Genomic DNA, 14,289 nt, shown 5'->3' with positions numbered 1-14,289 from the left:
AAAATATTTGCTAATCATATATCTGAAAAGAGATTGATATCCAGAATACATAGAGAACTCCTACAGTTCAACAACAGCAAAGAAACAACTCAAGAATAGCCAAAGCAATCTTGAGAAAGAAAAACAGAGCTGGAGGAATCAGGCTCCCTGAGTTCAGACTATGCTACAAAGCTACAGTAATCAAGACAGTATGGTACTGGCACAAAAACAGAAATATAGATCAATGGAACAGGATAGAAAGCCCAGAGATAAAGCCACACACATATGGTCACCTTATCTTTGATAAAGGAGGCAAGAATATACAATGGAGAAAAGACAGCCTCTTCAATAAGTGGTGCTGGGAAAACTGGACAGCTACATGTAAAAGAATGAAATTAGAACACTCCCTAACACCATACACAAAAACTCCAGATGGATTAAACTCAAAATGTAAGGCCAGACACTATAAAACTCTTAGAGAAAAACATAAGCAGAACACTCTATGACATAAATCACAGCAAGATCCTTTTTTGACCCAACTCCTAGAGAAATGGAAATAAAAAAATAAATAAACAAATGGGATCTAATGAAACCTAAAAGCTTTTGCACAGCAAAGGAAACCATCAACAAGACAAAAAGACAACCCTCAGAACGGGAGAAAATATTTGCAGATGAAACAACTGACAAAGGATTAATCTCCAGAATTTACAAGCAGCTCATGCAGCTCAATATCAAAAGACAAACAACCCAATCCAAAAATGGGCAGAAGACCTAAGTAGACATTTCTCCAAAGAAGATATACAGATTGCCAAAACACATGAAAGAATGCTCAACATCAGTAATCATTAGAGAAATGCAAATCAAAACTACAATGAAGTATCACCTCACACCAGTCAGAATGGCCGTCATCAAAATATCTACAAACAATAAATGCTGGAGAGGGTGTGGAGAAAAGGGAACCCTCTTGTACTGTTGGTGGGAATGTAAATTGATGCAGCCACTATGGAGAAAAGTATGGAGGTTCCTTAAAAAACTAAAAACAGAACTACCATATGACCCAGCAATTCCACTACTGGGCATATACCCTGAGAAAACCATAATTCAAAAAGAGTCATGTAGCACAGTGTTCATTGCAGCTCTATATACAATAGCCAGGACATGGAAGCAACCTACCTGTCCATCGACAGATGAATGGATAAAGAAGATGGGGCCCATATATACAATGGAATATTACTCAGCCATAAAAAGAAACGAAATTGAGTTATTTGTAGTGAGGTGGATGGACCTAGAGTCTGTCATACAGAGTGAAGTAAGTCAGAAAGAGAAAAACAAATACTGTATGCTAACACATACATATGGAATCTAAAAAAAAAAAAATGGTTATGAAGAACCTAGGGGCAGGACAGGAATAAAGACACAGACCTACTAGAGAATGGACTTGAGGACACGGGAAGGGGGAAGGGTAAGCTGGGATGAAGTCAGAGAGTGGCATAGACTTACATATACTACCTAATGTAAAATAGATAGCTAGTGGGAAGCAGCTGCATAGCACAGGGAGATCAGCTTGGTGCTTTGTGACCACCTAGAGGGGTGGGGTAGGGAGGGTGAGAGGGAGATGCAAGAGGGAGGAGATATGGGGATTATATGTATAGCTGATTCACTTTGTTATAAAGCAGAAACTAACACACCATTGTAAAGCAATTATACTCCAATAAAGATGTTAAAAAAAAAAAACAACTCAAAAAATAGGCAGAGAACTTGAGTAGACATTTCTCTAAAGAAAATATACAAATAGTCAATAAGCACATGAGAGAATGTTCAACATCCATTAGTCATTAGGAAAATGCAAATCAAAGCCACAGTGAGATACCACTTCACACTGATAAGGATGGGTTTGATCAAGCAAACCCTGAAAATAAAAAGTATTGGATGCGGAGAAATTGGAAGCCTTGTGTGTTGCTGGTGGGAATCTAAAATGGTGCAGCTGCTGTGGAAAACAGTTTGGCAGTTCCTCAAAAAGTTTAACATTGCATTGTCATGTGGTCCAGCAAGTCTTTTTCTAGGTTTATAATCAAAATAGCTGAAAGCAGGGACTGGGACAATTGTATGGTAATGTTCACAGCAGTATTAACTTGCAGTAGACAAAATTGGAAACAACTCGTGTCCATCAACAAATGACGTGTAATACATAGAATGGAATACTTCAGCCATAAAGAGGAATGAAGTTTTTTTTTTTTTTTTTTTTTTTTAAATATACATATTACCACGTCTGTCCCTGGTGGGTCTTAGTTTTATTTTATTTTATTTTTCTTCACATCTTTATTGGAGTGTAAATGCTTTACAATGTTGTGTTTGTTTCTGTTGTACAACAAAGTGAATCAGCTATATGTATACATATATCCCCATATCCCGTCAGAAAGAGAAAAACAAATACTGTATGCTAATGCATATATATGGAATTTTAAAAAGCAGTACCAGTGAACCTAGTGGCAGGGCAGGAATAAAGACACAGACATAGAGAATGGACTTGAGGGCATGGAGACATGGGGGAAGGGGAAGCTGGGATGAAGTGAGAGAGTAGCACTGACATATACACACTACCAAACGTAAAATGGATGGCTATTGGGAAGCTGCTGCACAGCACAGGGAGATCAGCCCGGTGCTTTGTGACAACCTAGAGGAATGAAATTTTGATACATGATACAACATGGATGGAACGTTACAGTAAGTGAAACAAGCAAAATACAAAAGGACAGATACTGTGTGGTCCCACTTACATTAGGTATCTATAATAGGCACATTCATAGAAACAGAAAGTAGATAGAGGTTCCCAGGGGTGGTGGGAAGGAGGGCATGAAGGGTTACTGTATACTGGGTACAGAGTTTCTATTTGGGATAATGAAAAAAAGCTCTGGAAGTGGATAGTGATGATGGTGCACAACATTGCGAATGTACTTAAATGCCATTGAATTATATACCTAAAAATGGGTAGTGTGGTAAATTGTGTGTGTATGTGTGTGTGTGTATATATATATGGATGAATTTTATTATAAACATTTTATAGATTTTTTTTTCGCTTAAGTTATTTTCAGCCTACATGAGCATTATACCACAAAATATGTACCAAAACAATGTATGCCAAGAAATACATTCAATTGTTTTTTCTCAAGAAAAACAAACTGTGTTTTTCTTAGAAGCTTTAACAGCAGCTGGTTTCCATTGGGAAGAAATACTCTGCAAGAATTTAGTGTTTTAGCACCTGCACCTCATGCCTTTTTCCTCATACATATATATCATCCATTCACATGAAAAATCACCTATTAGTGAATTGACCAAGTTAATTGACAGTAAAAAAAATGTATATGTTTTAGTTTTTAATATTCCAGCTTAGAAACATTTCTAGTAAGGCCTATAGAGCACTCTCTGTGAGCTGTTGCAAAGTTTTTTTCTTTTGCTCTTCACAGGAGAATGCAGCCTTTCTAATTTAAATACATTTGTAATGTATTAATTTGAGCGTTTTATTTATCAAATTTGGAATAAAAACGTATTTTTTTAAGTTCTGGATATGGGTAGTGGTGATACTTCCACAACATTTTGAATGTACATAATGCCTCTCAGCTGAACACTTAAGTATTTAAAAGGGTAACTTTTATATGTAAAATGGTAAATTTTATATTATGTGTAATTTACCATAGTACAAAAATAACTGTAGACTCTAAATCTTTGATATGAGCTAGAGAAGGTTTACACTCCTTTAGCTAAGATTGCATGCTTTAAAAATGTGCTCCAGAAGGCAGACAGCAGAAGCAAGAAGAACTACAATCCTGCAGCCTGTGGAGCAAAAACCACATTCACAGAAAGATAGACAAGATGAAAAGTCAGAGGGCTGTGTACCAGATGAAGGAACAAGATAAAACTCCAGGAAAACAACTAAATGAACTGGAGATAGACCACCTCCCAGAAGAAGAGTTCAGAATAATGATAGTGAAGATGATCCAGGACCTCGGAAAAAGAATGGAGGCAAAGATCTAGAAGATGCGAGAAATGTTTAACAAAGACCTAGAAGAACTAAAAAACAAACAGAGATGAACAATACAATATCTGAAATGAAAAATACACTACAAGGAATTAATGGCAGAATAACTGAGGCAGAAGCACTGATAACTGACCTGGAAGACAGAATGGTGGAATTTACTGCTGCAGAACAGAATAAAGAAAAAAGAATGAAAAGAAATAAAGACAGCCTAAGAGACCTCTGGGACAACATTAGACACAACAACATTCGCATTATAGGGGTCCCAGAAGGAGAAGAGAGAGAGAAAGGACCCGAGAAAATATTTGAAGAGATTATAGTCAAAAACTTCCCTAACGTGGTAAAGGAAATAGCCACCCAAGTCCAGGAAGCTCAGAGAGTTCCACACAAGATAAACCCAGGGAGAAACACGCCAAGACACATAGTAATGAAATTGGGAAAAATTAAAGACTAAGAAAAATTATTGAAAGCAGCAAGGGAAAAACGACAAATAACATACAAGGGATCTACCATAAGGTTAAGAGCTGATTTCTCAGCAGAAACTCTACAAGCCAGAAGGGAGTGGCATGACATGTTTAAAGTGATGAAAGGAAGAACCTACAACCAAGATTACTCTACCCAGCAATAATCTCATTCAGATTCGATGGAGAAATCAAAAGCTTTACAGAAAAGCAAAAGCTAAGAGAATTCAGCACCACCAAACCAGCTCTACAACAAATGCTAAAGGAACTTCTCTAAGTGGGAAATACAAGAGAAGAAAAGGATCTACAAAAACAAACCCATAACAATTAAGAAAATGGTCATAGGAACATACATATCAATAATTACCTTAAACGTGAATGGATTAAATGCTCCAACCAAAAGACACAGGCTTCCTGAATGGATACAAAAACAAGACCCATCTATATGCTATCTACAAGAGACCAACTTCAGATCTAGGACACATACAGACTGAAAATGAGGGGATGGAAAGAGATATTCCATGCAAATGGAAATCAAAAGAAAGCTTGAGTAACAATACTCAGATAAAATAGACTTTAAAGAATGTTACAAGAGACAAGGAAGGACACTACATGATGATCAAGGGATCAATCTAGGAAGAAGATATAACAATTATGAATATATATGCACCCAACATAGAAGCACCTCAATACATAAGGCAACTGCTAACAGCTATAAAAGAGGAAATTGACAGTAACACAGTAATAATGGGGGACTTTAACACGTCACTTACACCAATGGACAGATCATCCAAACAAAATTAATAAGGAAACAAGCTTTAAATGACACAATAGACCAGATTTAATTGGTATTTATAGGACATTCCATCCAGAAACAACAGAATACACTTTCTTCTCAAGTGCACACGGAACATTATCCAGGATAGATCGCATCTTGGGTCACAAATCAAGCCTCAGTAAATTTAAGAAAATTGAAATCATATCAAGCATCTATTCTGACCACAATGCTATGAGATTAGAAATCAGTTACAGGGAAAAAAAACATAAAAAACACAAACACTTGAAGGCTAAACAATATGTTACTAAATAACCAAGCGATCGCTGAAGAAATCAAAGAGGAAATCAAAAAATACCTAGAGACAAATGACAATGAAAACACGATGATCCAAAACCTATGGGATGCAGCAAAAGCAGTTACAAGATGGAAGTTTATAGCTATACAAGCCTACCTCAAGAAACAAGAAAAATCTCAAATAAACAATCTAACCTTACACCTAAAAGAAGTAGAGAAAGAAGAACAAGCAAAACCCAAAGTTAGTAGAAGGAAAGAAAAGATAAAGATTAGAGCAGAAATAAATGAAATAGAAACAAAGAAAACAGTAGCAAAGATCAATAAAACTAAAAGCTGGTTGTTTGAGAAGATAAACAAAATTGTTAAATATTAGCCAGACTCATCAAGAAAAAGAGGGAGAGGACTCAAATCAATAAAATTAGAAATGAAAAAGGAGAAGTTACAGCAGACACCGCAGAAATACAAAGCATCCTAAGACACTACTACAAGCAACTCTCTGCCAATGCAATGGACAACCTGGAAGAAATGGACAAATTCTTAGAAAGATATAACTTACCAAGACTGAGCCAGGAAGAAATAGAAAATATGAACAGACCAATCACAATTAATGAAATTGAAACTGTGATTAAAAATCTTCTAAGAAACAAAAGTCCAGTACCAGATGGCTTCACAGGTGAATTCTATCAAACATTTGGAGAAGAGCTAACAAAAAAAAATTACCAATATCACTGATGAATATAGATGCAAAAATCCTCAACAAAATACTAGCAAGCAGAATCCAACAACACTTTAAAAGGATCATATACCATGAGGAAGTGGGATTTATCCCAGGAATGTAATGATTCTCCAATATACGCAAATAATCAATGTGATACACCATATTAACAAATTGAAGAATATGGTCAAACCATATGATCATCTCAATAGATGCAGAAAAAGCTTTTGACAAAATTCAACACCCATTTATGACAAAAACTCTCCAGAAAGTGAGCATAGAGGGAACCTACCTCAACATAATAAAGGCCATGTACGACAAACCCACAGCAAACATCATTCTCAACGGTGAAAAACTCAAAGCATTTCCTCTAAGATCAGGAACAAGAGAAGGATGTCCACTCTCACCACTGTTTTTCAACATAGTTTTGGAAGTGCTAGCCACCGCAATCAGAGAAGAAAAAGAAATAAAAAGAATAAAAATTGGAAAAGAAGAAGTAAAACTGACACTGCAGATGACATGATACTATACATAAAGAATCCTAAAGATGCCACCAGAAAACTACTAGAGCTAATCAATGAATTTGGTAAAGTTGCAGGATACAAAATTAATGCACAGAAATCTCTTGCATTCCCATACGCTAGTGATGAAAAATCTGAAAGAGAAATTAAGGAAACACTCCCATTTACCATTGCAACAAAAATAATAAAATACCTAGGAATAAACCTACCTAGGGAGACTAAAGACTTGTATGCAGAAAAGTATAAGACACTGATGAGAGAAATTAAAGATGATACAAACAGATGGAGATATATACCATGTTCTTGGACTGGAAGAATCAATATTGTGAAAATGACTGTACTACCCAAAGCAATCTACAGATTCAGTGCAATCCCTATCAAATTACCAATAGCATTTTTTATAGAACTAAGCAAAAAATCTTAAAATTTGTTTGGAGACACAAAAGACCCCGAATAGTCGAAGCAGTCTTGAGGGAAAAAAACGGAGCTGGAGGAATCAGGCTTTCGGACTTCAGACTATACTACAAAGCTACAGTAATCAAGACAGTATGGTACTGGCATAAAAACAGAAATATAGATCCAAGGAACTGGATAGAAAGTCCAGAGATAAACCCATGCACCTGTGGTCAACTAATCTATGACAAAGGAGGCAGGGAAATACAATGGAGAAAAGACAGTCTCTTCAGTAAGTGGTACTGCGAGAACTGGACAGCTACATGTAAAAGAATGAAATTAGAACACTCCCTAGCACCATACACAAAAATAAAGTCAAAATGGATTTGAGACCTAAATGTAAGACCAGACACTATAAAACTCTTAGAGGAAAACATAGGAACAACACTCTTTGACATAAACCACAGCAAGATCTTTTTTGACCCACCTCCTAGAGTAAGAAATGAAAACAGGGCTTCCCTGGTGGTGCAGTGGTTGAGAGTCTCCCTGCCGCTGCAGGGGACACGGGTTCATGCCCTGGTCTGGGAGGATCCCACATGCCACGGAGCGGCTGAGCCTGTGAGCCATGGCCACTGAACCTGCGCCTCCAGAGCCTGTGCTCCACAGAGGGAGAGGCCACAACAGTGAGAGGCCCATGTACTGCAAAAAACAAAAAACAAAAATAAACATATGGGACTTAATTAAGATTAAAAGCTTTTCCACAGCAAAAGAAACTACAAACGATGAAAAGAGAACCCTTAGAATGGGAGAAAATATTTGCAGACGAATCAATGGACAAAGGATTAATCTCCAAAATATATAAACTGCTCATGCAGCTCAACATTAAAAAAACAAACAACCCAATCCATAAATGGGCAGAAGACCTAAATAGACATTTCTCCAAAGAAGGCCAAGAAGCACATGAAAAGCTGCTGAACATCACTAATTATTAGGGAAATGCAAATCAAAACTACAATGAGGTATCACCTCATACCAGTTAGATTAGGCATCATCATATAATCTACAAACAACAAATGCTCGAGAGGGTGTGGAGAGGAGGAGCCCTCTGGCATTGTTGGTGGGAATGTACATTGATGCAGCGGCGGGGTGGTGCGGGTGGTGGGATGAATTGGTAGACTGGTACTGACATATATACACTAATATGTATAAAATGGATAACTAATAAGAACCTGCTATATAAAAAAATAAAATAAAATTCAAAAAATAAAAATGTGCTCCAAATTTTAGTTTATGTTGGAATAACTAAATAGAATTGTCAAAACATGTTGCTTTGGAATTTGCATTACTTAAGAGTTGTCCATTTTCTGACTTGATTCTTGTTTCCCTCCTAACTGCAGTGTGTAATGCATCTTGAAGACCGGTTACAGGAGCTATACTTCAAGAGCAAAATGCTGTCTGAGTACCTGAGGGGACAGATGCGTGTTCATGTCAAGGAGCTGGGAGTGGTTTTAGGGTATGTTCCTGATTCCTTTTCCGGCTTTGCTTTCTCGTTTCACTGTGTATATTTAGGCAAGGAATATTCCTAAGAATTGCCTTTTTTCTTTTTAAGTTTTTTGTCTTGTTAGAAGCTGTATACTGTTATCAGCTGGGTTGTTCTATACCAGCGGTCTCCAACCTTTTTGGCTCCAGGGATCGGTTTCCATTTCCACCAATGGGGTGTGGAGAATGGCTTAGGCAGTAATGTGAATGATGGGGAGCGGCTGATGAAGCTTTGCTCGCTTGCCCGCCGGTCACTTCCTGCTGTGCGGCCTGGTTCCTAACAGGCCACAGACTAGTACCAGTCCACGGCCTGTGGGTTGGGGACCCCTGTTGTATACAGTATAAAAGCAGAACCCTGTCCTACACTGATCTGAAATGCACTTTCTCTTGTGCAATTACAGTAGGTTGAGAATATAGTCGAATAAAAAGGAATTAAAGTCTAAATTTTTGCATTAGAAAAAAATAAGTAAGTATTCGTTTTTATTTATTAAATATGTTGTAAACTCATCATTCCCAGCATCTGCCCGGCCTTCCAAATGATCTGATTGAAGTAATGGCACTCTATGGATGATGGTATATTATCTACATATTATTACTCCTTCCCCATTATCTATATATTATGTCTTTATACTCTGAAGTTATTCCTGGGAAGAAGCTAATTATTTAAAATGCTAACTGAAGGACAAACAGGAAATTGGCGAGAGGCATAGTATAGCCCCTTTCATTATGTTCTGTAGTCGCTTTCCCTGTGTTCTATGTCCACTTTGTGTGTGTGTATGTGAAAATTATTTCTTGAAATGCTGGTTGAATAAATTAAAACAAGCTAGAACTTTTGTCTAATTTCAGCTTTTATGAAGGGAGAAAGAGCCAACATTGAGTTGCTACTATATGTCTGAAACCAAATTAAATTCATTCATTAATGTTATTGCTTATTATCCAGATTAGAAATAGATGATTCTCTGCCTGTAATGCCTTTATTTTTAGAAAATTTAAACTAATTTTTAAAGTAATGTACATATAATGAAAGTTTCAGTGCATTTTGGCATAAAGTGAAAAGTAAGTCTTTTCCTCAACTTCCAGTCCTCAGTCAAGCACAGTTAATGGATTGTTTCTTCTTACAGAATTTTTAAATGTGTAGGGTTAAAAATATAAATTAATTTGTACTCTATATATCTTGGTGCAGCTTGCCTTTTAATGTATCTTGAATGTTTGTTCATTTAAGCACATACCACACACACTGATCTATATCATTTTTAATGGCTGTAATGCATTCCATTATATGGTGGAATTTATTTTCAGTGTTTTGCTGTTACAAATCAATGCTGGAATAAATATAAACCTTTGAGGTTTATAGGATAAATTCTTTGATGTAGAATTTTTGAATTAAAGGCCATATGTGATTAAATTGTTGGTATTTTGACAGTAATAGTAAATGCTATCCAGAAAGTACCAGAATAAATTTTCACGAACAGTGGGAAGCACACTCTTCTTACTGCTATTTATTACCAAACTTTTTAATCTTCTCCAAGCTACTAGCTGAAAAATGAAATCTGATTTTATTCAGATTTATTCTCTAACGAGGAGTGTGTCTGCATAACTTATTTTGATATTTATTGGCCATTTTTCTTTTCGTTTAAGTTATTTGTGGTAGGTTGTATTTTTAAGAGGCTTCCATTATGTCTTCCCAGTAAATCTTATTACAGAAACATTTGTATCCAAAACAATATGGTTGCACACTATTATTCTGTTATTATACTATATAATATTTCTTTTTTTTAAAAAAATAAATTTATTTATTTATTTTTGGCTGCGTTGGGTCTTCGTTGCTGGGTGTGGGCTTTCTCTAGTTTTAGCAAGCGGGGGCTACTCTTCGTTGTGGTGAGCAGGCTTCTCATTACAGTGGCTTCTCTTTGTTGCGGAGCACAGGCTCTAGGCACACAGGCTTCAGTAGTTGTGTCATGTGGGCTCAGTAGTTGTGGCGCACAGGCTTAGTTGCTCCGTGGTATGTGGGATCTTCCTGGACCACGGCTCGAACCTGTGTCCCCTGCATTGGCAGGGGGCTTCTTAACCACTGCGCCACCAGTGAAGTCCCTATATAGTATTTCTTAGACATTATCCCTTGCCCTGATGCATGGTCCATCAGCACATCAGTGAGATGGTTTCCTGCATTCGTGACTTTGTTACTGTTGGGTTTCAGAGGCTGATTTAAAAATCTTTAGTTATAGTTTTTACTTACTGAAAAATTTCTAATTTTCATTATCTTCAGCCCTCTTACCCTTTTCCTTTTGGCCAGGGTGGCCAAGCTCCTTGAGTGGAGATGTATAGTGACTTTATAGATAGCAGTCATTGCCTGTAGGAATAAACCTGAACTGAGATTTTTTTTTTTTTAATTTCAGGATTGAATCCAGTGATCTTCCTCTTCTGGCTGCTGTAGCAAGCACTCACTCTCCATATGTTGCTCAGATACTACTTTAACAGAAAGGCTGTTGGAAATTAACTTTGGTGGAAAGTTAAGTAGAAACCAAGGAAGCAGTCACAACATGCATTTATGGCAATTTTTTTTCTCTGTCAGACCTTCATCTGAATGAGTCAGTCACCTGGGTGGGTATTCTGCATTGCAGTGCATATTGTGTCATCACTGGATGGCTTTTTCATTTTGATTGGACTTCTGGATGGTGGCAGACTTTTAACCAAGTGAAACTAAAAACAGCATTTGGGAGGAGAGCATTTGAAGAAGCCAAAGTGTAACTTCGACGTTTCTACAAAATGAATAACATTGAGGAATTTCATTATGATCACTACAGTCTTGCCACAACCCATAAGTAGGAGGAATGGATATCTCATGATTAAATGGCTCAGAAAGAGTCATTTCATTAGTTTTAATTCTTTATTTCTAAGGTACAAAGATCTATGAAACTTTTGTGTTTTTTTGTTTTTCAATTCAAAATAGCCGATTTCTGGGTATTTCTCAAAATTTTAAACAGCTTGTTAATTAGAATAAACTCAGAATAAAGCATATAAACCTGTGTTATGTTATCCATCCAAGTGTACATATGTATCTATTTTTTAAAAAAGCAGAGGTAGAAATACAAGATTGGTAAACATGCCTTTTTAAAAAATATATTTTCAACTAGGATTAATTGTATATAATGTTGAAATATTACTTTCTGGTGATTTTTCTGTTTCACACACTCTAAAATATAAGTAAAGCCAATCTTTTTTTAAGGCTGAGGAATGTAGATTCCCAAAATAAGAATACTACTTTATACCATTTGTTTTGTTTATAAGTATAAGCTAATTCTTATAAATGTTAATATTTACATATTTGCATTTAATTTAATAAATTAAAATTAGGATTAAAAATTGCACCAAAGCATTGGCAGAAATAATACTATTTTCTTTAAAAGTGCTCAGGTAGCCGAGGCCCTTGGTTTCGGTATCAGCCCTTCTTGAACCCATAGGAACTGAATATTTGTTTCACTGCTTCATAATATTCAGTTTACACTAAAATAACTCATTAACTCTTAAGATTTTTTTTTTCTAATAGCTCCTCTCTTCCAAAAGCTAACTTTTTTCAAAGATTTCAACTTTTCAGTTGTTATTGTTTTTGTATATATTGTAGAGTGTTGCTTGTGAGAAAGGCTAATATGGAACCAAACTCTTGTAAGTAATGTAAATAGAAAGATGGGTAGATAAAGTTTTCATTATGCTCTACTACCTCAGTTTACTTGAAATACTACATTATAGTTTATCCTTTACTTATCTGGTCTAAGATGCTTTTAATGCTAGAAGTGAAGCTGGTTTCTGCTTTCATGAACTGTTTTCATCATAATTAGTTGATTAGCTTAAAACAGAAAACCACTTGCTCATTCTGTTTCTAGGTACATTTTGTCTATAATGCATCTATTCTTGCTATTTAAGTTTTCAGTAATTAAGGAAGATTTCTGTGATTTATTTAGTCTTTGACCTTGAATTTATAGCATTGGGTCACATTTTGTCTTACTCTAATCTCCAGCTAGACTAAGAAGAAATGGTTATTTTAATGGAATGTAAACCTGAAATTGGTGTGCTTGCAATTGCTTTGGCCCCTGTGTCCTATCAGCTGGTCCCAGTTAGTACCAGAGTCTTCCATGGATGACTTGCTGTCAAAGAGTGTTTATGGATATATTTTTGTTAGCTTAATTTTTTTAGTCTATTCATTAATGAAGTTCTTCTCTCATCTGTTGTTTGGAATTTTATGAATCAATCTCTTTAGCAGAATTCAGAATATAGAAAAGATCATATGTGGCCACTGTACATTTTTATTTTTAATTGTAGTTCAGAATATGTAGCAGGTAGACAGTGTCTTTTTTATGTGTGTTATTGTTTAAATTAATCATTGAACTATTCACAGTCCTGTCTATTTGAAATCTCTAATAAATTACCATTTAGGAAATCTAGTCTTTAATAAATGGATGGCTCATGCTACTGTAATTCTTAAAACTAAGCTTTGCTTGAAAGGAAAAGGCCTATAGTTTCTTATAGAATCATCAATCCTTATAGGATTCCTGAGTTTTATAATTTGCAGTTCTTCTGTAATTTCTGCTCCTTCGTCATAGTCATTCTTGCATTACACAAAGCCCAAGGAATGAGCTGCTACTTCTTTAAAGTGTGATCATTATGATGAATGTGAAAAGAATTTTTGGCCTGTTCAAAATAATTTTTTTCAACTTCTTACGGTACAGATAGATATGTTACACATTTTAAAAACCTATTTGTTGCAACAGGAGATGAAAAAGGGATCTTTTACATTATAGATTTAAAACTAATTTTTCCTGTATATAAACTAATTGGTTTGATTTTAAATATTCCTGGCTTTTATTAATATGTCTTAATTTTGAGTTTGAAAATGTTAAGTGCAATAAACATACTAGCACAGATTTCATTTTGTTGCAATTGGCATACACTGGGGATGATCACTTTAAAAAGAAACAGATTTTACACAATGCCTACTTCTGGTAGATGTCTTATGAGATTATTATGCTTTAAGTTATTTAGATGGTGGGAGATGTAAAATGTAAATACTTGTTTCTTGTTCTGTATACATTTCTCAAATGTACGCCTGTATTATAATAACCTCCCAGTTCTAGGGGATATTTGTGCAATAAATACACATGTCAATTTGATGGATGATGTTCTTTCTTTCACATTTAATAAGGTATATGTAACATGGATTCTGGTGCCAGCCCACCTGGATTGTTTTCCCAAATGTGACACTTCTAGGCATGTGACCTTGTTCATAATGTCCTTCTCTAATCCTAAATTTCTGAATTGGTAACTTAGTAGAATCTACTTTATGAGGTTGTGAGAGTCAAATGAAATAAGGAATGTCAAGAATTTATCTCAATGCTTGGCACACTCCAAATGCTCAGTAATTTTGGGGTGCTATGGTTGCTAGGTAATCTGTCCAGCCTTTGCTGTACAGCTCCTGTCTATTTTATTTTGGGGGAAATTTAACATTCTTTATTTTTTTTTATTTTTGGCTGCGTTGGGTCTGTTGCTGTGCGCGGGCTTTCTCTAGTTGCAGTGAGAGAGGC

At 35.8% G+C, this 14,289-nt stretch overlaps 1 protein-coding gene across 4 annotated transcripts in view; it reads left to right on the top strand.

Moving 5' to 3' along the window:
- The window catches only part of FNIP1 (folliculin interacting protein 1), a 131,497-nt gene extending 117,631 nt beyond the window's left edge, over positions 1-13,866 (top strand). For all 4 annotated transcript variants that reach the window (XM_029219192.1, XM_029219194.1, XM_029219193.1 and 1 more), the window contains 2 exons: positions 8,572-8,687; positions 11,110-13,866. In XM_029219192.1, coding sequence (XP_029075025.1) covers positions 8,572-8,687; positions 11,110-11,188 — 195 coding nt within the window. In that variant the 3' untranslated portion in view covers positions 11,189-13,866. The remainder of the gene's footprint in view (positions 1-8,571; positions 8,688-11,109) is intronic.
- The last annotated feature ends 423 nt before the right edge of the window (positions 13,867-14,289 follow it).

Source organism: Monodon monoceros, unplaced genomic scaffold (genome assembly GCF_005190385.1).
Source record: "Monodon monoceros isolate NGI ecotype Baffin Bay Population unplaced genomic scaffold, NGI_Narwhal_1 Super_Scaffold_12, whole genome shotgun sequence".
Classification (NCBI taxonomy): domain Eukaryota; kingdom Metazoa; phylum Chordata; class Mammalia; order Artiodactyla; family Monodontidae; genus Monodon; species Monodon monoceros.
Note: the sequence above shows the minus strand (reverse complement) of the source record. Positions and strands in the feature narration are given on the sequence as shown.